The 21,129-nt window shown below is 32.9% G+C and overlaps 1 protein-coding gene across 3 annotated transcripts in view; it reads left to right on the top strand.

Annotated features, from left to right (window-relative positions):
* LOC130895943 (protein diaphanous) overlaps nucleotides 1–21,129 on the top strand; it is a 145,045-nt gene that overhangs the window by 100,208 nt on the left and 23,708 nt on the right. For all 3 annotated transcript variants that reach the window (XM_057803605.1, XM_057803604.1, XM_057803606.1), the window contains 6 exons: nucleotides 302–429; nucleotides 3,330–3,871; nucleotides 8,625–8,764; nucleotides 17,798–17,984; nucleotides 18,364–18,540; nucleotides 18,672–18,824. In XM_057803605.1, the coding sequence (XP_057659588.1) occupies nucleotides 302–429; nucleotides 3,330–3,871; nucleotides 8,625–8,764; nucleotides 17,798–17,984; nucleotides 18,364–18,540; nucleotides 18,672–18,824 (1,327 nt within the window). The remainder of the gene's footprint in view (nucleotides 1–301; nucleotides 430–3,329; nucleotides 3,872–8,624; nucleotides 8,765–17,797; nucleotides 17,985–18,363; nucleotides 18,541–18,671; nucleotides 18,825–21,129) is intronic.

Below are 21,129 nucleotides of genomic sequence, written 5' to 3'. Positions count from 1 at the left end.
TTAGAGGGAAAGGGATCAGCCCTCGTATCTATTCCACCCTATCATATATCTAAGTTAAACCTGAATTATTGATTTGTTTTTTTTTAATTAATTAATTACGTGTAATAAGGTCTCTTTTCAACTATAACACTCACTTAACATGGCTTTTTCAATTTTTAGAATTTTGATGCAAATTAAGGTGAAAATTATATTTATTTCATCTTAATTTGTCATGTTATAGCACATTGATACTCTACATTTTTTTTTATGTTACTAAAAAACTTCCAACGAATTTTTAATACAATTTATTGCTCAATTTTAGGCCAGCCTACTTTAAATTGATCGAAGAAATTATATCACAGATAGTTCTAACTAAGTCTGGGTTAGATCCTGATTTTAAGAAGAAACACATAGATATTGATCTTCAACCTCTTTTAGATGAACTTAAAGGTAAGATTTTGTTATTTATTTCACACCATTAAAATTAATTTTTAAAAAGGATAAAAGTATTCAACAATACTCCATGTTATTAAGAAATGTCCTATGTGTGGTTCTTATTATTTTTATGATCGTATTATTAATAATTATTATGCAAAAAACTTATGCACTATTCAGCTTAGAGCCGATATTATTTACCTATCCCGGATATAAAGTATCAAAAGGATTAAGCTCAGTTCACTTAATAAACCTGCGCACTGTGTGGCAAGTATTCAATATTACAACCTTCTGGATGTCGGCGAAGGTGTTTTTTGGTAATCCCAGTTTGTTGATGCTATCTTGCAGGGTCTTAGGCACGACGCCGGTTGCTGATATAATAACTGGGACTATTTCCACATTTTCGCTATGCCACATATGTTTAAACACAATTTCGAGATCCGCGTATTTGGCCAGTTTCTCCTGGTTTTTGTTGAGAACGTTATGAGTGTTTGGTATAGCTACATTGACAGAAGAACTAAATTGACTGTTCTATCAACCACCACGATGTCAGATCTGTTATTCGTCACCCGTCTATCGGTGATAATGGACTTATCGTAGTAGAGTCTAAAATTGTCATTTTCGAGCACCTTCTGCGGCTGGTATTTGTAATACGGTGTATAGGTATTGAGAAGACCGAACTTGTTGGCCAGTTTCTGGTGGACGATGTTGCACCCTTGGTTATACCGGTATAGATAGTCGGTATTAGCTAACACTCTACAATGGTCTCTGATGTTTGTTGGCACTTTCTGTATTTGTCAGATTGAGTGTTCGGATCATATTTTTCTTGTAGTTATTCGTGTTAATAACTTGATCCTGGATAGCCATCATGAAGCCTTCGGTCTCTGAAAAGAAATTGCCGCTAGTAAGCCATATGTTTGAAGCTTCTTTATTAACATACAGTTGGCTGAAGTCATGATTATGTCTACCAAGTAGTGCCTTTCGTGACCTTTGCTCTAGCTTCCAGATTATGGCGATACGAGGTTGATCGGTAATCCTTATCCGCTTTGGATATAATCCGGTGCAGAGTTGAGATTTCCGATTTAGTATGAAAGAATTCATGTACTTTTATCACCTGTCGAGAGTGCAGGTTAAGAATGTCAATCAAGCCTATTCTACCCTCTTTTAGGGGTGATGTTGTTCTAATAGTGGATGACTTCGGGCGGTGGTTGTTGTTCTTCGTCACCATTGTTCGTATCAACGTCTGAATACCCTCTAGTTCTGTTTTTGTCCACTTCACTTCTTTTGGTGTATTGATCCTGGATTCTAGCTTTGCCCTGCTTGTGGTCTAGCAACTTAGCCTGTTGAAATCCTAGGTATTTGTAGGTTTCTCCGTTTTCCATCGCTTGTACGATATCTCCGTTGGTAAGTTGCACATTTCCGTTCATGACAATATCTTTCTCGATATGCAGTCTTGCACTTGTCCAAACTCCATATGTATATCTGTGAAGAATCTATGTTTATCGAAGGTGATTGATTTGACGCTTATTTGCTGCGTATAGCTTGATATTGTCCCTATAAAGAAGATGGAAGATAGTATTGTTGGTGTCTCTGTTCGCTTTAATGTTGAATCCGTACTTTGTATCATTGAGCATGGTAGATAGGGGATTCATTGCAAGGCAGAACCACAACGGATTCAGGGAGTCGCCCTGGTATATTCCCCTACGAATGGGTATTTCGTCAGTACTGAGGGAGCTTGGACCGATTTGAAGATGTAGGTTCGTTCGCCATATCTTCATCGTTGTTCATCGTTGTTGAAAGGAAGCTTACAATAGTTGGGTGAACTTTGTAAATCTGCAAGACCTCCACAATCCGGGAATGAGATACACTATCAAACGCTTTCTTATAATCCACGAAAGCAGTATGTACATTCCGGTGATTTCTCTGTGCTTGCCGAAGTATCACAGAGTCCATGATAAGCTGTTCTTTGCACGGTCCTTTAGCTTATTTTATCCGGCCCGTTAAAAAATCCTACATGTAATTTTTTTGATCTCTTATAAGCGATTATTTTAGAATCAACAATAATTTCGAATAACTGCAATTATATCCCTACTTTAATGTATCCAACATACTCTCATAAAGCAGGTCGATGTTTATGATTCTGTTCCTCTCTTTGGAGGTCTGACTATTCGTCTCTGTTGTTTGGAGAAGTTATTTTGTCCTGCTTGTATCTGATCTTGTTTCAGCTGCATAGGACTGCATCAACAATCATTTCGAATAGCTGCAATTATATCCCTACTTAGATGTATGCAACATACCCTCATAAAGCAAGTGGTAGGCTTAATACATAGAATTGAACGTGCATTCCTCCCAATCTTCAAGGGACGACAGATCGTCATTATTTTTGAGACTAATGTTCGTTATTTTGCAAACATAATAAATTATTATTTAATTCCCGCTAGCCAAATCCAACTTCATCACATATTCTTGAAGACTTCATCAAACACCATCTGGGGAAAACTTCTTCTTCCACTTATTTTAGGGCTTGCCCTGTATTTTCCAGTTTCTTCAGTCTCGATTTTGGTATGTCGATATCCATGATTCGGCCCATCTCTTTGGAGGTCTAACTGCTAATCCTCTGGTAGTAAGCTTCTCCTTGAATGATTATTTCGCCAACCGAACCTCCCCCATTCTGTCGACATGTGCCTTTGAATCATGACCTCTTCTCGATACTCATTTGACTACATCTGTTATATGATTGCAGACCTATCTAATGTCGTGTTTTCTGTCCCAAAGAGTTTCTCCAGCTATTGACCTAAGAGTTCTCATCTCTGCTCTCGTTTCAGCTAATTATTTTTCCATGTCTTTCCTATAACATCTTTTATACAAGAAAAATATGTTTGAAATAGCCATTTAATTTATCATTTTCTTTGTAGATAAACCGATGCAAATCGAAAGCGCCGAAGTTGAAAGTTTAAAAAAGCAACTTGAAGAAGCAATTGCAGCAAAAACTGAAGCAGAAGCGAAATTAGAACTAGTACAAGGCCGAACAGGAACTACCGAAAATTCTGGAAAATTGGATCCAGCTCTTGTAAGTAAAATAAATGTTCCACCTCCACCACCCATGCCAGGAGCATCGGGAGGAATACCTCCACCGCCTCCTATTCCCGGTTCAGGCACGGGCCCTACACCACCTCCAATGCCTGGCGGCCCTGTACCACCTCCAATGCCAGGAGCGGGAGCTGGACCACCTCCACCACCCATGCCGGGTATGGGTACCGGTCCACCACCGCCACCAATGTCTGGAATGGGAGGAGGACCGCCTCCACCTCCAATGATGGGTGGCATGGGACCACCTCCCCCACCGGGTATGGTACCATTACCCGGATTAGCTAGACCTGATCTACTCCCTCATGGTTTGAAACCAAAGAAAAAGTGGGAAGTCACTGGACCTCTGAAAAGGGCGAATTGGAAAATGGTGAGTGATAAATTACAATAAAAAATTTTAAGATAGATTTATGAAATTTTGTTTAGGTTTTAAATGATGTTTGAGAAACCGAAGAGGGAATTTTGGGATCTACTCAAACGCATTAATATAGGAAATAAGTTCTTTATAAAGAATGCGCTCATGCCTATGAGGTGTAATAAGGTGTAATAAAAAATATGGTAATTTAATTAATTCTTATAGCAATGAATATTCCAACTGATATGATAAATACTCTCATTGTTAAGACAATTAGAGATAAACTTGAACCGCCTATAGATTGCGTCTGCTTCTATAGAAATGCCTATTCATTTCAAGTTGGGAAAAAATGTCTAATATCTCAGGAATTGTTAAAATCTGAGCGACTGACTATTTGAAAGAGACCTGAATATGAGCCAATGACTTTCTTTTTCACTATAACAAACTGTGCCTCAAGTAGCTTTCGATCTGACAGTTATTGGTAAAGAAAAGTTTCACTCCTTTTTCCTCGCCAGATTTAGTATCATGCGACTCTTGGCTCTGCCCCAAAATAAAAAATGTTCTAAAAAAGAAACGTTTTGACACCATTCCTGATATTGTCAAGAGCAGAACTTGAGATTGATTCAAATTTTGTTACCTTTTTACTTTTTTTCTGGTAGGTTAATTTCTTGTTATTACTATTCATTTATGTCCCATTGGATTGGCTTTAGTTTTTTTCACTGTTTCCATAAAAATCTATCACCTTTTCTATAATAAATGCTGTACATATGTGTAAATTAAAATTGTTCAAAAATTTGTCTCAGTAGTAGGCAAAAGTCCAATATCACATTATCAACCATTATACACACTATTAAATTTAAAGTTTGCTGTTAATAACTTTTTTCAATCAAATTTGAATGAATGTTTATTAACTTCTATTTATTTTGAAAAATAGTTTGGTGCCTCGTTCCCAATAGGCAAACGCTCTAAATCACCTAATAATTCAATTTATATATCGCTGTCTACGGCTAGAGATCTACTTGACTAATGGTTCGCAATTGGAAGTGGAGATGTCGCCAGAAGGCTTCTACTGAAGAATGTTTAACTACATTAATCAAATAGCAGCCTTAAAACTTTGGTATTGTTGCTGATGTTGATCTTAAGTTTTTTAGTTCGTTCTCAGTGAAAAAATTCTTGTATTTGTTAGTAAATCTATACTTTTTTTCAATTTTGGTTGAAATTGGAATTCTTCCTATTGGTTTATAATATTTTGTGTCATTTAGAATGTTATTTGCTAGCTCATTGTATTGAGATTTGAGCATTAGCACACTAACATTGTCTTTGTCTGCTCTAGTTAATAATATTTCATCATGTTCTTTGTCGAGTAAAAAATTAGTGATCATGTTAGTTGCTTTAGCTCTAAACAAGTTCTTTTGGAATTTATCAAAATCTGAAATTAGGTTTAAGAAATTTGTTAAGAATCTGTTAACTGTGAACTCTTTTAAAGAAGGTTGAATTGAAAATTTGTGACCCAGTGAAATAAAAATCTGAACTTCCATGGAGATATCAGTTTTTTAGCCATTTGTCTTGAACTTTGATTTTAGAGCTTTCCAAGTTTGTTGATCGTACTACACTAGGCTCATAGTGTGGTAATAATTTTCTCTATTTCCTCTTGTACTTCCGTATACCATCTCTTTTAGTGTCTTCTTCTTTTCGCGTTACTGTCATATTTATATTAGTCATTTTCTTGACCTTTCTTGATTGCGGCATTCTTTTTAAGTATCCCAGCCATCCTAGTCTTCTGGATCTTATAATTTTGCTAATTTCTTGTTTATCATACAGGTTCTTTACACTGTTTACCATCTAAAAAAGTTAATATTAACAAAAATACTCTTTAAATAAAGATGATTATACTAGCTAGTTTATTTTTAAAAAAATTTAATTGATTCTATCACATACTTTTTTTAATAATAGGTTATTTCTTTTTGAGCCCTTGTGACTGCAATTATTCATCTTGACAGACTTTTGATGATATTAATTGCTATTTGTTGAGACAATCCTCCCGTTTTCCGATGATTTTATCTAGGTGTCACATAACTGAAGTCGTCTACCTAACATATATTCATATATTTCATTTAAATATTCATAAACATCGAGCCACATGCGGTCGAGCAGTGTTTTGCAATGAGAGATAAGTTTTTATAATAGATGTTGCAAAAGCCCGAAGACATTATCTTGGAAAGCGTATTGTATTTACTTCTCTACCGCCAAAGTTCCGCCATCAATTACCAATTAGGTGCGTGTTACTTTACATATATCAGCGCACACCATATTTGAACCACTCCTAAAAAAAAGCAAAATTAAATTGTTTACGTTGTTCTCCACGTCGACCATATACTCTCTCTCTGCCATCAGTTTAACTAAGACAGATAAGTTTTTGATGGTGATTCTATGAACTTTACTCAAGTATTTCGATGACATAAAATCTTTAAAAAGGGTCGTGAAAGCGTAGAAGATGAAGTGCGAAGAGGGAGGCCAGTCGAGTTGCACATTGACACGAACGCGCAAATGTGCATGCCAAGATCATTGCGGTTCGAATGATAGCAGATAAATTTAAGCTCGCATAAGCAAATCGAAAGTGTGAACAATGCTTATCTGCTCTTTCACAAGCCGCAGGGTGGTACATTCGTTTCACCTGGTGAATCGAGTATTCTTTATCGAAGTACTTCATAGACTTCGAAAAAGGGTAACCGAGTGTGCCCTGAGATCGAGAACAATTTAGTGCAACATCACGACAATCCACCATGCTCCTGCACGTTTAGTGTGATGCAGTTTTCAGCTTCCAGTGCTACTACAGCCATCCTATTCGCTGGAGGTATTTCCAGCGGTTTCTATGGAAAAAAAAGAGAAACGAACGATTTTTCAATCGATTAAGGGTGCTATAGATGCTCCAGCCAACGATTTCCAGAAGTGCTACAATACCTAGAAAAATCGCTACAGTCGGTATACTAGAGCAGAAGGGGAGATCATGCCACTAAATATTTTAATGATATGTAATCTTCCTGCAAGAAATTACTTTAGGAATTACTTTAACCGTGACTGAGCGTCTTTTGTCACCTCCTCTCCTCACTTATTTTCTAGTTTGTCTCTCCAAAGTATGACTATACCGTGGCTATATCGATATGTGACAAATCTTGTCCTTCTTTTTCTTCCTCTTAGTCTTGTTTCTTCTACTATTCAACCTTTTGAGAAGTAGATGTCCAGCTTTCGTGCAATCTCTTGGGAGATCGACCTAGAAATCTCATTGAATTTTGGTTTTTCATCCTTTGTCCATTAAGGTTATCGATCTCTCATCATTCTATCGACGTGGTCTCTCCAATATCGTCATCTCGATCTCGTGAATCTTATTATATCCTGAATTTTCAGATCTTCTCTTATAGTTTTGCTTCTTATTTCATCTCTTAGGCTTACTCCATTTTCATCTTTGGTGCCGTTATCATGTTCTTTATTTACTTGGGTTCGTACCTCTTGTTGTAAGTTTCTGGCGCTGGTGATCTCAACTCCCAATTATGTACATTGCAAACACTGGTGAATGTGGTTGTCGTTCACAGCTAGTTCACATCTTGTAGGCTCTTTTGCTATTGATTCAGTTTTTTCTACAGATATCTGCATATTAAGGTTTTCGACTATTGTTTGGAACCGATGTAGCAAACACAGCAGGTCATCCTCGTTTTCGGCTATCAAGATTGCGTCGTCGACATAGCATAATATCTTCATTTTGTCCCATTTTGTATCCGCCAGAAACTTCTTTTATGCTATTAATTTATCCATAATTAAATTAAACAAGAATGGGCTCGAGAATCACCTTGTCGAATTCCTGTTAGTATTGGAACTTCGGTTTTTAAGAGTGTCCTGTGTTCCCAAAGTATATCAATGATGTCAAATATTTGAGCTCTATCAAATGCTTTCTTAAGATCGACAAAACAAAGGAACAGGAGATTTTGACATTCAATGGATTTGTCAGAGGATGAAAATTTCGTCTATTGTCAATTATCTTCTCTGAAGCCTTGTTGGTCTTCGCTCATTCCTATTTTATTTATTATTTACATAATTATTTTGGTCAGTAGGTTTTGCAAGATATTAATAAGAGATTTTCTATAAGATTTATCGTCCCAGCATTATCAGTCGAAATCAAGCTTTTACATACAGGTCTTAAAACCGAGACCAATTTCTATGGAGCAGCGTGGATCTCTTGTTGTCCTGGTTTTAAATGTTTGAAGTATTACCTGTTCTCCAATTAAGTTATTTCGTGTTTTTCATATTCATTATAAGTGGAAGTTGATTATTCAATTTTTCTATCCTCAATCACAACGCCGATCTGGCGGCTATATAGTGAAATAACTAAGCGCCCGTTGAATGAACTACTACTACTACGTTAGTTCTTTATTTGAGACCGTCGAAGTTTGAAACTAAATCACTAATTTTCAACTGAATGAAGAAATATTCACGAAAATTCCACAAGTTTTTAACTTTAGGTTTTATAGCTACTCAGTTGATAACAATAATTACAATAGTATCCTAAGAATGCGACCACTACAACTTATCGGGGTTCATTTAAATTTGTCGACATGTGTTAGTTGCTCTTTGGCTTTGTCCTGAATTTTTCTGATTATACCATGCAACTAATGTTTAAAATAATAATACCAATCATTTTCAGTTAAGTTATCTTAATAATTTTAGAACATTATATTTCTCTTCAATCATGTTCATTATGGTTTGTAATTTATAGATTCTGCCCCAAAAGATGTCAGAAAAAGCATTTTGGGTCAAAGCAAAAGAAGAAGAATTGGCAGAACCAGATATTCTTGATGGTTTAGCGAAAAAGTTTTCATCGAAACCTGCTAAATTAACAGAAGACGTTACTGATAAGTAAGTAAACTTTGTTAGTTGATGTTCTAAGTCTTATTATGTTAGATGTACTATTGAAGTGAAATATCACCTTGAACTCTGCTTCACTTATCAAATAAACAGAAGTTGTGTGATTGTGGGAATCAAACACCAAAGTGTACTATTCCTAATATATATTCCGAGTTTTCGGATACTTATGTATTCATCATCAACGACTGAAATTATGGTAAAAGTACAATGTAAAAATTTGTATAATTTATTACATTATTAAAAATTACTTGTATTTTGATTATAATTTCAGGATCCGATGATGAATAAATAAATATTAAAAAGCTCGGAATATATATTGAAAAGATTATACACTTCAGTGTTTTGATTGCCATAGTCCCACAATAATTACGTTTATAAACTAGTTGGCAAGTTGATTTAACCCAATTTACCTATATAAGAAATCGTTTTGCTAAGTTGATACAATACATATAAATTTGTCTGTGTGTATTCATGCTGGTTACATTATCTGGGACGCGTTCCAATAACAAAGTTATTGTCTCTAGGGATCAAAGGTAAACTGGAATTTAGTTGACCTACCTATATACACAATAGGGTGGGCCAAAAAAAAATTTGTAGCTACTATGAAAATATCATTCAAGATGACGAAAAAAAATTCTGGTAATGTTTTATATTTAGAGGTTTAAATTACACGGGATTTTTTTTTGTATTTCAACGAAGTATTGTGTAGTAAAAAGAAATAATTTTACGCTAAGTCAACTCGGTTGAAAGTTATTCGCAGTTAAAGTTCAACCTAAAATAATATATCAAACTGAATAGGGACAAAGGGCCTATTCCTTATAATTCACTTTAAAATTCATTAGCTAGAAAATACATAAGAAAGTAGTTTCCTGGCTCGAAATGTTTCTCGGGAAAAGAAGTGCATTGTATAATATTAGGTAAATATCATTCAAGATGACGAAAAAAAATTCTGGTAAAGCTCTCACTATCTATATTTACATTGGACTTTTTTTAGGAATTATAATGTATTTCAGTGAATTATTATGTAGTAAAAGGAAATAAATATTTTTGAGGAAAACTAAACGGCCTGCAAAAAAGGTCTGAAATAATTTCAACTCGGTTAAAAGTTATTTGCGGTTAAAGTTCAACCTAAAATAATATTTGATGACTATCATAATCTTTTATAGTTTTATACAAAAAACTGTCTTAAAAACATAAAACAACATATTTTTCGTGATTTTTCTCACCTATACTTTCATTCGAATATAACATAAGCTTTTCTCAATAAATTTGGGAAGTAAAAGTGAAAAAATCACGAAAATATGTTATTTTATGTTTTAAGACATTTTTTTGTAGAAAACTACTAAATATTGTGATAGTCATCATATATTTTGAGTATATTAAAATTAAACAAAAAATTCCCGTGTTATATAAATGAGAAATCAAAAATCACGATGCGGCACCTCTAAATATTGATATTAAAAGCACAAACTTTACCAGAATTTTTTTTTCTTCATCTTGAACGATATTTTCGTAATAGCTAATATACAATGCACTTCTTTTCACGAGAAACATTTCGATCGAGGAAACCACTTTCTTATACACAGTTAATTTCGTAAATACTAAATTTTTCCAAATCCATAATTCTATCTTTTACCTCACAATTATCTAAAACGAGTACTTTAAATGATGACAAATAAAAAAAAATACTTATTAATGTCTGTTTACTGTTTTTATTGTCTGATATCCTACTGCTCAATTCTGCAGCTACCTGTGTTTTGTGGTTGTCTATAAAAAATTATCAAAGATCATATTACTTGTGCAAAAAAACATGGAAACTAGTTAGAAATGATTGCAAGCAGGTATTGACATGATTTTAGTGAAGACTTTCACTCTATATAATGTAAGAGAGAAATGTAGAGATGATGGCATAGACAGACGCGTATTTTGTTTAAAAAAAGAAACTCCTTGTGTAGAATTAAATGGAGAATATCTGAAAAAATAAAATATTTTTTACAGCAAAGAAACTTTTTCTCTAACAATTTATTCTTCTGTTAAACCGCCCTCGTATTACAGCTGCGTTAGCTCTTCTGCCAACCTTTATGGATTTTAAAAGCGCGTTTGACTCAATAAATAGACAAAAAATGATAGATTTGAAGACACTAACAGTGCCCAGAGAATTGAATATATTAATAAAAGTTATATTACAAAACACGAAAGTCAAAGTAAGATATCTAGAAACACTAACAGAAGAAATAAAATGGAGTCGAAAAAGGTTGTTTAATATGAGAAAAGCAAAATTTAATAATAATATTATAACAAACCAAATACAAGCTGTAGCATATGCAGACGATGTAACAATATTGGCTAATACGAGAGAAGAACTAATAAAGGCAATCAACAAATTGGAAACAGAAGGAAGAAAAGGACAGCATAGATCGACATTTCCAAAACAAGTGTTTTAAGAATCAACGTCGAGAATAATACTGTGAGCGATTTGTAGAAATTTGCCACGACGACCAAGAAAAAGTAATTTAATAAATTGTAATAGGTAATGAAACTATGGTCTTTTACTATAAGCTGACATCCTAAACAGATTCCATGGAGTGACATCGGAAAAAAGCCCATGCCAAAAAAAGCAAAGGTCACGAAATGCACCAAAAAAGTTATGCTAAAATATTTTGGAACAGAGAGGGTATCTTTTGATTGGCATATTACTCTGACTTGCTGAGGCGTGGCAAAATCAGCCGAGGTGTGCGTTTGCTTTATGACAATGCTCCTGTCCCCATTGCTTCGCTCTCCAAAGCTACTGAACCCGAATGTGGCTTCACAGAGATTGAACACCCATCATATAGAATTGATCTGGTCCTGTCTGACTATTTTTTGCTCGCAAAGCTGAGTTGAGTTTAGGGACAAAGACTTTAACAGTGATGAAGAAATTGGCTTACAAACATTATTGTCTCTTAAAGATGCATCATATTTTTATAGTTGCATAGAAGCTTTTGTCTGTCGTTCTGAACAGTGTGTTGAAATAAAAAAAGAATAGATTGAAAAATAATCACACTTTTTTATTTATGACCTTTCTATATTAGATAAAATGGGTTAAATCAACTGTTTATTTCAGGAGTTTACACTTAAGCCATGTACCAACCGTTTATAACCATATATAACATAATAAGGCATATTTACTCAATTGTGGTTTCTTTTTAACAATAAAAATGTTTAGATGAGACGAACTCGCAGATATAACTCGGCTTGTTGCAATTCATCATCTAAAATTATTTCAGTTATCAGGTAAATTCATATAAATGTTGTCACTTCGCTGTGAATGGTGTGACATAACATTAACATGCATGAATTATCATTAATGATCCATTAGTTCACTTTTTGATTTTCATGAAATGTGTAATAAAAGGAAAATGTTTGAAGTAATATATCAAGAGTAATAATAACAAATTAGTCATTAAAATTCTACGGAGAGTGAATAATTGCAGTTGTTATAGTCGTATAGCTTCTCGTGTACTCCTGTTTGTATTAAATTTGTTCACCAGAAAGGTCTTAAATATTTATTATTTTCAAAAAAACGTATATTGCACGTATTTTCAACTGGTTACCTCGTTTGTATATAAAAATCGAATGAATGCTTAAAAAAACTGGGTAATCTGATTAGATCTGCCTTTCTATTCAGTGTTCATGAAATTGCAGGAACCGAAAAATTGACTATGTGTGAATAAATATGTACAGCAAATTTTATATAGTAAACTCCCGAAATTGAATGGCGCGGCTATCGCAGTTAATCCGCAAAATTGTAAAGTTATACACACAATACTCAATATAAACGAAACGTTCTACTTGAAGAAGAATAATTAGATTTATTTTTTTAGACATTAAATAAAAAATTTCTGTTTTTTACATTGAAACTTTTTCTTTATTAGATTGGAGTTTTTTTAACACTAATTTATCAGAAAATGTTGCGTCATCCTTTTCTTCTAAATACTGAATAAGGCATTCAACACGAGCTGCGTCATGGCTTACTTTCTTTTGTTACCTTATCATCTTCGTCACTCTATTTCCCATTCATGTATGTATTTATGTATGCATTTGGGGTCTCGTATACACTGCGACCCAAAGGATCTATTGTGTCCCCCTTTCTTGCTGCGATACTGGAGAACCCTATGTTTATAACTGATTCATTAGTCCCACTCCTTTTAAAAAGTCTAGAATGTGGGATGGCTTTAATTGCCAGAGATCTTCGTCTTCTTTTCATGCGCTCCCAGGAGCAGTGATCTGGAGTTCCTCACTGTTTCACACTTCGAGAGAATGTGGATAGAAGTTTCGTCCTCTGTACCTCGATAGAAGTCCTGTTAGTATTCGTAGATTGCCCTTACTTAGGTTGATACATTCTGAAGATCCACTATGGTTATAGTTTCCCAAAAGAGTCTTTACCTTTCTCAGCCCATGTAGGTTGTCCCAATAATTGGTTTTGCTCCTATCTACCTTCTTTTCCAGTGCTTTTTCCATTGTTCTGCAGCTGATACTATAGAAGGATTCAGATCCTATGAATAGTTTGTCTGCCCCCGCTTTACCGAGCTTAGCACCTATTTTATTTTCCTTCACTCCGGTGTGTCTTTGAATCCATTGTAGGGTTACTTTATTTTTCTAGCTTGTTTAATTTTTCCATGAAATCCCAAACGAGTTTGGATTTTATAATATTGGAGCTTAGAGCTCCAATGGCTGCTTGACTATCGGACAAGTTGATAATCTCCTGTTTGTTGCGATAGCTCCTCTCTAGATTGAACCGAACACATTTTTCAATTGCATAAATTTCTGCTTGAAAAATTCTTGGTGCGCTGCCCAGTCTTCCAGCGTGTTTGGTTCTGGGTCCGTACACTCCTAATCCAGTTCCATTTACTGCTTTTGATCCATACGTATACCATTTAATAGCATTTCTGTTCATTTCTTATAAGGTGTTTTAGTCCCACTTGCTTTTACAGTATATTATTGAGGTATAGTTTTTCTGAAAGCTAAACTTTTTCGATGTGACATCCTAAGGCATGTCCTAGTGCTTTCCCATTCATACCTGACGCTTCTTATTTTTCTAAGAGAATATTGAGATTGTGGATTTTTTCACTGGCAAATTTTTGTTAATGTATAACAATTTTAACAGGGAGAAAGTATCTCAAAACGATGTCTTAATTTTTACTAATGAACCACAGAAAGCTACAAAAAAAATAACTTCCAACTTATGGGATAGGTAAAAACCACGACGAATCATAATTTTTTTATTTATTCTGAAATGGAGTATCTATCGATGCATAACAAGAGCTCAATTTCTCTCTTTATAGTACTAATGAATGTCTTCTTCGGTGCTCATGGAATTTCATATGTTAGTGCCTGAATGATAAACATTAAGAATATTACTTTTTCGTCATCGCTGGACTATGTGAATGATGTATAAAGATCAAGCATGTATCGCCACTGCTTTATTTCACATTTAATGTCCAAGATTTTCTGAAATAAAATCTGAATCAACAACGAGGATACATTCTTCTCTGTGGAAAGATCATATAAGGTCGCTACCGTCTTTTTTCGTTTGTTAATACAGTTTAAAGGCCGGATTTCATACAAAACGTACTTATTTTTACATTTAAATTACTCGTATTGTTCATTGTTTTAAACTTGTGTGTATCAGATTATCATTTCAATCAGATTCTCTTAAATGCTTATGATTCTTGAGTGTTTATAAAACAATTTTGGTACGATGGTCCAAAAAGAGTCTCGGTTGGTTATTTTAGCACTGAAATTAATTTGATGAAGTCGTGGGTGCGGGGAGAAAATCGTAGAATCTGTCTTTTTTAAAGTTTTAATTGCAATGCAAAACTCTGCTCGCTCTCATTAATCTGCAATCGGGAAACAATCGACGAAATAAAGGCGTTAATTTGTCAAAACCCGTTTTTCCCATTTGAAAGCGAAACCAAGCATTTAATATAAAAAAAAAACTCGATTTTAAATATATATTTGAATTTTAAAGTGTACAAAATTCAATTGATACAAGAATTGATTGGTACGGACTATGCAAATCGATTAAATTTTGCGAACGTAATGCGGCGTTGATAAAAAATTTTGGAAACATACTGTTTAGTCAACTTTCACGACAATAAAAATATTAATAGGCAGAATTGTCGTCACTGCAAGTATGCACTCAAAAGCGTGGTTTCAACAAGACAGAGCCATCTGCCTTATATCAAATCAAGTAATTGAAACTAATGAATCATTCTGTAATAAGATTTCATGTAGAGGTAATCTCAAATGGCCTTATAGAAGTCCCGACCTTAGCCTCCTCGCCTATTTTGTATGGGGATACCATAAAAATAGGCTTATAAAGATAATCCGAAGTCCCTAACGCAATTGGAACAAATCATCAGGTCAAAAATGACAGGAAAATATCGAGGGCGTGTTATCATCAATCTTTGTTTTATTTTCGAAAAATGCCAGAAACATGATGGTCACTATTATCTTTTCAAAATAATGTACTCTGATAGTCAACAAAACAAATACTCATTTGGACACTTTGTATCAGTCTATGATAATTATTAATTTACCTTGATTGAAATAAGACAAGCTTGCGAAGTTTTTTATTCAGCTTGTAATTCCATTGCAAAACAGTTAAAATAAATGATAAAATCTCTTATTTCCAAGTTAACTAGACTAAAAAAGTAGCTAAAAAAGTTTCTTCTAAGGCCAATTTCATAGCGCTCAGCTCAGGTGAACAGAAGGGCATAGTTACAAAATACTCAGATTTTTTTGGAATTCTAATTTTCGGACCACTGTAATCAATGATCCAATTTTTTCGAGCAATCTCGTATTTTTCAATCTCCCAATATTTTCTTTTTTATTCCGTTTAAAACCAAGTAATTACGAAAAAAAATTACATATTCTGCACTCGATGTAAACTGCAATAGTTCCATTTTACTTATTTTTTATCGGTTAGGAAAAATTAAGACATTAAATCCAACATTTACTAAAAGCTATAAGCAGGCAACATTGTTTCCGATGATCATCTATTGTATTCTCAATTTTATTTTTCCTTGCAACTTTTACAATTCCTTTATTTAATAATTTTTTCTTTCTTAGTATTATATTAACTCGAGTTACAAAGTACTCTGATTTTCGGAGCACTTATAATCCAATTTTTTCAAGCAATTTCAATTTTTCGGTCTTTCAAAATTTTATTTTTTTATCCCGTTTAAAAACAAGTAAATATGACAATAAACTAATTCTGCAAATATTTTTTCTCTCGATGTGAACTGCAATTGTTCCATTTTATTTTTTTTTTTTCGCTTAGGAAAAATTACGACATAAAATCCAACATTTGCTAAAATTTATAAGTGGGTATTTTTTCTGGTGATCATCTATTGTATTCTCGATTTTATTTTTCCTTGCGGCTTTTGCAATTCCTTTATTTATTTATTTTTTTCTTTCTTAGTTCTATGTAAACACGAGAAGGATTTTTGGACAAATTACATGAAGCTGGTTTTATCAGAATTTGGAATCTGATGTAATTGGCATATTTCTCCAATGTCTTTAAAGAAAGGATATGAGACTTGGCAGTAATAATATTCTTTGAACAGCTTTAAAATAAAGACTACCTCATCTTTTCCCATGGTTTGAATAAAAGCTTTCTTTTAAAGATAGTCTCGGTCTCCAATTCCATGTTTAAAGAAAGTTGTAACATATCTCAACTGACAATTTTAAACCTGCCAAATTTCTGACTTAATTATGCAGATATAACCCATTCTTTACGAATTATAGCTTTTTAGAGTCATTATTGATACTTCTTGAAATTTCTTATTCAAATGCATGCTAGTGTGTCATTGGACCAAAAGATATGGGCAGCTTTATACAGAGAGAGAGCAACAATTCACAAAGCTTTTGCATATCTATGTCGTGGTTTGTAGGATCGGGACATTTCACAATAAAAATCTTATGATAAAAATTAACTGACAGCAACATACCTATATAAAATAATATTCCTATGTTTCCAAATCTTCTTGATTTTTGGTCTCTTCTGTTTCAAAATTATTTTTTTAGTTGAGAAATATTTAAATGAAAGATAAAAATTGACGTTTGGACTTTTCTTTAAGTCTTTATCAAAATATGATATTGACACTGACAATTTGCGTATTTATATTGATCAATAGATCACCTTCATCATGAATATAAAAATAAGAATAAAATCAAACTAGAACTTTGTTCTAATAATAATAATTAATTTTTCCCTAGTCCTTACATCTGAAATATATAGCAGTAGTCAATTATTTGTTTAATTTCTGATATCTTAGACCTTTTGATACATTAATACATCTAAATGTTCTTGATTTTAGATCTCTTCTGTTTTAAAATTAGTTTTTATAATAATTTTTGGAAGATAAAATTATTAAAAAAACTAATTTTAAAACAGAGAAGAGACCTAAAATCAAGAACATTTAGATGCATTAAATTGTTTGTAGTTTTATTAGAATTTACAAAATGGAGCTATAAATTTTACTTAAATTATTTAGGTCTTTTTTATATAATATTCGTAGCCAAAGCTATACTTGTTTCGATTCTAATTATAGAAGATAAATATAGCCTATAGTTTGGTTAAACAACCTGTGTATATTCTGTATCCGGTACCCACAGCTACAATAAGTTATATTCACTGCTTTCAGTCACAATTTTGAATATTTCTAAGTCGAAGATGCATATACAATAAAATAAATGGAAAAATATATTTCAGATTCTAAAAATAATTATTTTTTAAATCCACTAATCTATTTGAGTTTTTTGGTAGGGTATGAGTACATTAACCTTAAAACTAATTATTTTATAATAAAATAGTTTTAGTTGGTTAACTATAGTCCTACATATGTTGCAACATCATATTATTGTAGTAGTGCACATGATTCATATTTTATTTTTAAATTATTAACAAGCAGCTAACTAGAGAAGGTTTATTTAATGTTTTTTCGTTAAAAAATTCGGCCTAAAAAATCTCAATTTTAGGAGTAACCACGTTGGCACTATGAAAAAGGTTAAGGAGTTGAAAGTTTTGGATGGAAAATCTGCTCAAAACATTAGTATATTGTTAGGCGGTTCATTAAAACACATGCCGTATGATGACATCAAGAAGGCTTTGTTGAGGTGCGATGAACAAGTTTTATCAGAAAATGTTACTGAACAACTTATACAGGTAAGAAGTATTCATTTATAAAGATACTCTATTTAAGATCTGATAATTTAAGTTTTACTATTTATTATTATATTTAATTTACTATTAGCTATAAAAAATTCATATAAAAGACTTTCAATAGGCAAGTTCATTTAATAATGTGAGATGAGATGATCCTTATATGAATATTGAACAGAGAAATCCCCAAAAAAGTTGAGAAGCAGATAATCGAGATAAAGGTCGGTCAAAACCGTTTCATCTCTTAAATAAAATAAATGAAAAATGGGTTTGAAAGCAGTCTAACATTAATGCTAACGTATATATGATGCTAAATACTTATTTGAAAATAAAAAAATTTAATTTTATTTGAAATTTTGTTTTCATTTGTTTTCTTTTTTAGTATTTGCCACCAGCCGATCAACTGAACAAATTACAGAATTTCAAAGAACAGTATAAAGAACTAACAGAAGCTGAACAATTCTGTGTTAAGATGTCTGAAGTGAAAAGACTATTACCCAGGTTGAAATCTCTTAGTTTTAAACATCATTATGTGGAAATGGTACAAGACACAAAACCCGTAAGTATTTTCTGATTTTATAATGTTTCTAAAATGAATAAAAAAAATAAATTTAAATTTATAATATTATCATTATTACTTGATATTCTGGAATCGATTACATTAATGAAATTTAATATAAAATGTTTCAGGACATTGTTTCTGCTACAGCGGCATGTGATGAGGTAAAGAAAAGCAAAAAGTTTGCAAGAATTTTGGAACTTATTTTACTTATTGGAAATTACATGAATTCTGGAAGTAAAAACGCCCAGGCTTTTGGATTTGAAATGTCTTTTCTAACTAAGGTAAATATTATATTTGATGTTAATGTTTAGAATCTTGGTTTTGACTACAACTCAAAAAGGATGTCTGGCCATTGTGTGAGTTTTGACAATTTTGTGATATATTTTGTTATCTATCTAATCTAACTTGTAAAATAATATCTTAGCTGTATTCAGAGGAGTAAAAGATTAAATCTAATGAATACAAAACCCAAGAAGGAGTATGAGAATTAAAAAACTAATAAATAGGGATAATAAGCTGCCACACTCGTTTTGTCTGAAGAAATACTTATCTTGCGAAGTGATGGCAATCTATGATTTTATTTTATCAGTGAGTGAGAAGAAAATGCGGGAAACGTTGAATGAAATGAATTATCTTTTTAAAAAAATTTAAAATACTAAATCTCTTCTAATAGAGTATTATTTTCGAAGTACAAATTAATTCATCCATGGTTACTTGAAATTATTTGCATAAAAACAGACTGGGCATTATTATGTCATGGATTCTAACAAACAAATTATAAATCTTATTGGTACTTGGACTATTCTCCAATGCCTAATTGCCACACTTTGGCCTTCCTCTCTTTATCTTCTATGGGATCCACTTTATTATTCATTTGCAATCTTTCCTCTTCCATCCTCTGCACGTGTCCTTTCCAAATCAACTGCCTTTCCTCAATATATTCTATAATTGTTTCGTTCAGGTTCGTTTGCTCTTTTATTGTGTCATTCCTGGTTTGATCTAATTTTGATGTTTTATTTGCTCTTCTTAGTGCGTGCATTTCTCTGGCTTCTATTTTTTTTCTTTAGTTCTTTTATTGTCCACCTTTCGGATCCATATACCAAGGTTACTCCTAATCATTGCATTGTAGATCCTCAGTTTTCGTTGTTTTCCACAATATTCCTTTTAGAGATTTAGTTATTGTTCTTGCTTTGTTTATTCTATATTTTATTTCTGTATCATATGTCCCATCTTTGTAAAAAATAACTTTCCCACATCTTGTTATAATTTCGTTGTTTTCTAGTTGTATGTCGGTTATATCCTCTCTATACATAGGTACTGTGTCTTTTAGACGTTTATCTGCAGTCCCCATTTTCCGTATTCTTCCTTCAGTTTGTGTACATGTATTCCAAGTGATGGCTGTCGTTTGCACACATTATCTGATCATCTGCAAATTGGAGGGTGTATAAACGGGTCATCGTTGACTTGGATCCCCATTCCTTTAAATTTCTTCTTTCAAGTTGTTAGAACTTTTGAAACATATATTTTTAAAAGTGTTGATGATATGCAGCACCCTTGTCTCACCTTTGTTGACTGAGAAGGATTCCGATACTTTTTTTTTCAATTTTTACTGCAGACTTCATATCTTTCATATAAGTTCCTGGTGGCCTTTGTGAGATTTTGAGAGTGGTATGTTATCCTAGACCTTTTGTAAATCTGTAAAACATTAGGTGGACTTTTCTTATTTCTTTCTGTTTTCTTTGTTCTTCTGCATTCTTCTTCGTAATTAGTGTATTCCTGCTGTATCAGATTCCTTATTTTTCTTCTATATACCCTACTTTGTACTTGTTACGGTATCTCAAGATAATTGTTGAATTTTAGTTTGTTGATTTTTCTATGTATAGTAGTGATGTAAGCTATTTCCCAGTTTTCGAGTATAATCCCACCATTTAGGTCTTGTACTTGTACCTGCGGCTCTACTAATTTTTATTTGCTACGCCGTATTTATAACTACTGTTGAATATATGTGTATCTTTTCTCCTTCCATTTGTATGTCTATCTGTGTTCGCTGACTATATTCAGGTTTATCCTCAGTCAGAAGTGTACTATTTTTCTGAACCAATTCAATTGCGGGTATTAGTTGTAGTAATGTGTTAGTCTTTTCGTAGTTTTTAGTTTTGTTAAGGAATTTTCATGTTTTACTTTCGCCTTCCAATGTATGCCTCTCTTTCTTGACAATTCCTGTCCCAAGTTTCTCTTACGTTAATCTTGCTTCGTGTTTCTCTCTTCTTGTCTTTATATTTTCATGATCTTCATTATTTGTGTTCAAGAATTTCTTATAAAATTGTTTTTTTTCGTCAACCAGTTTTCCGTTTTAGTATTCTACCAATGTTTATTACTTTGTGCATTTTCTTTAATACTTAGAGCCTCTTTTGCAGTTGTTATTCATTGGATTAAATTTGGATTCCATTCTGCCACGTCGCTGTAAACTAAGCCCGATTGAATTGGTTTTAAAATGTGTGAACTAATCAGTTTCCAGCTGTAAACTCTTCCCCATATGAAGCACAAATTGAAAAGTACTGTGAATCAAGTTTTATACCAGTTGTT

The sequence above is a fragment of the Diorhabda carinulata genome, chromosome 6 (assembly GCF_026250575.1).
Source record: "Diorhabda carinulata isolate Delta chromosome 6, icDioCari1.1, whole genome shotgun sequence".
Lineage (NCBI taxonomy): Eukaryota > Metazoa > Arthropoda > Insecta > Coleoptera > Chrysomelidae > Diorhabda > Diorhabda carinulata.
Note: the sequence above shows the minus strand (reverse complement) of the source record. Positions and strands in the feature narration are given on the sequence as shown.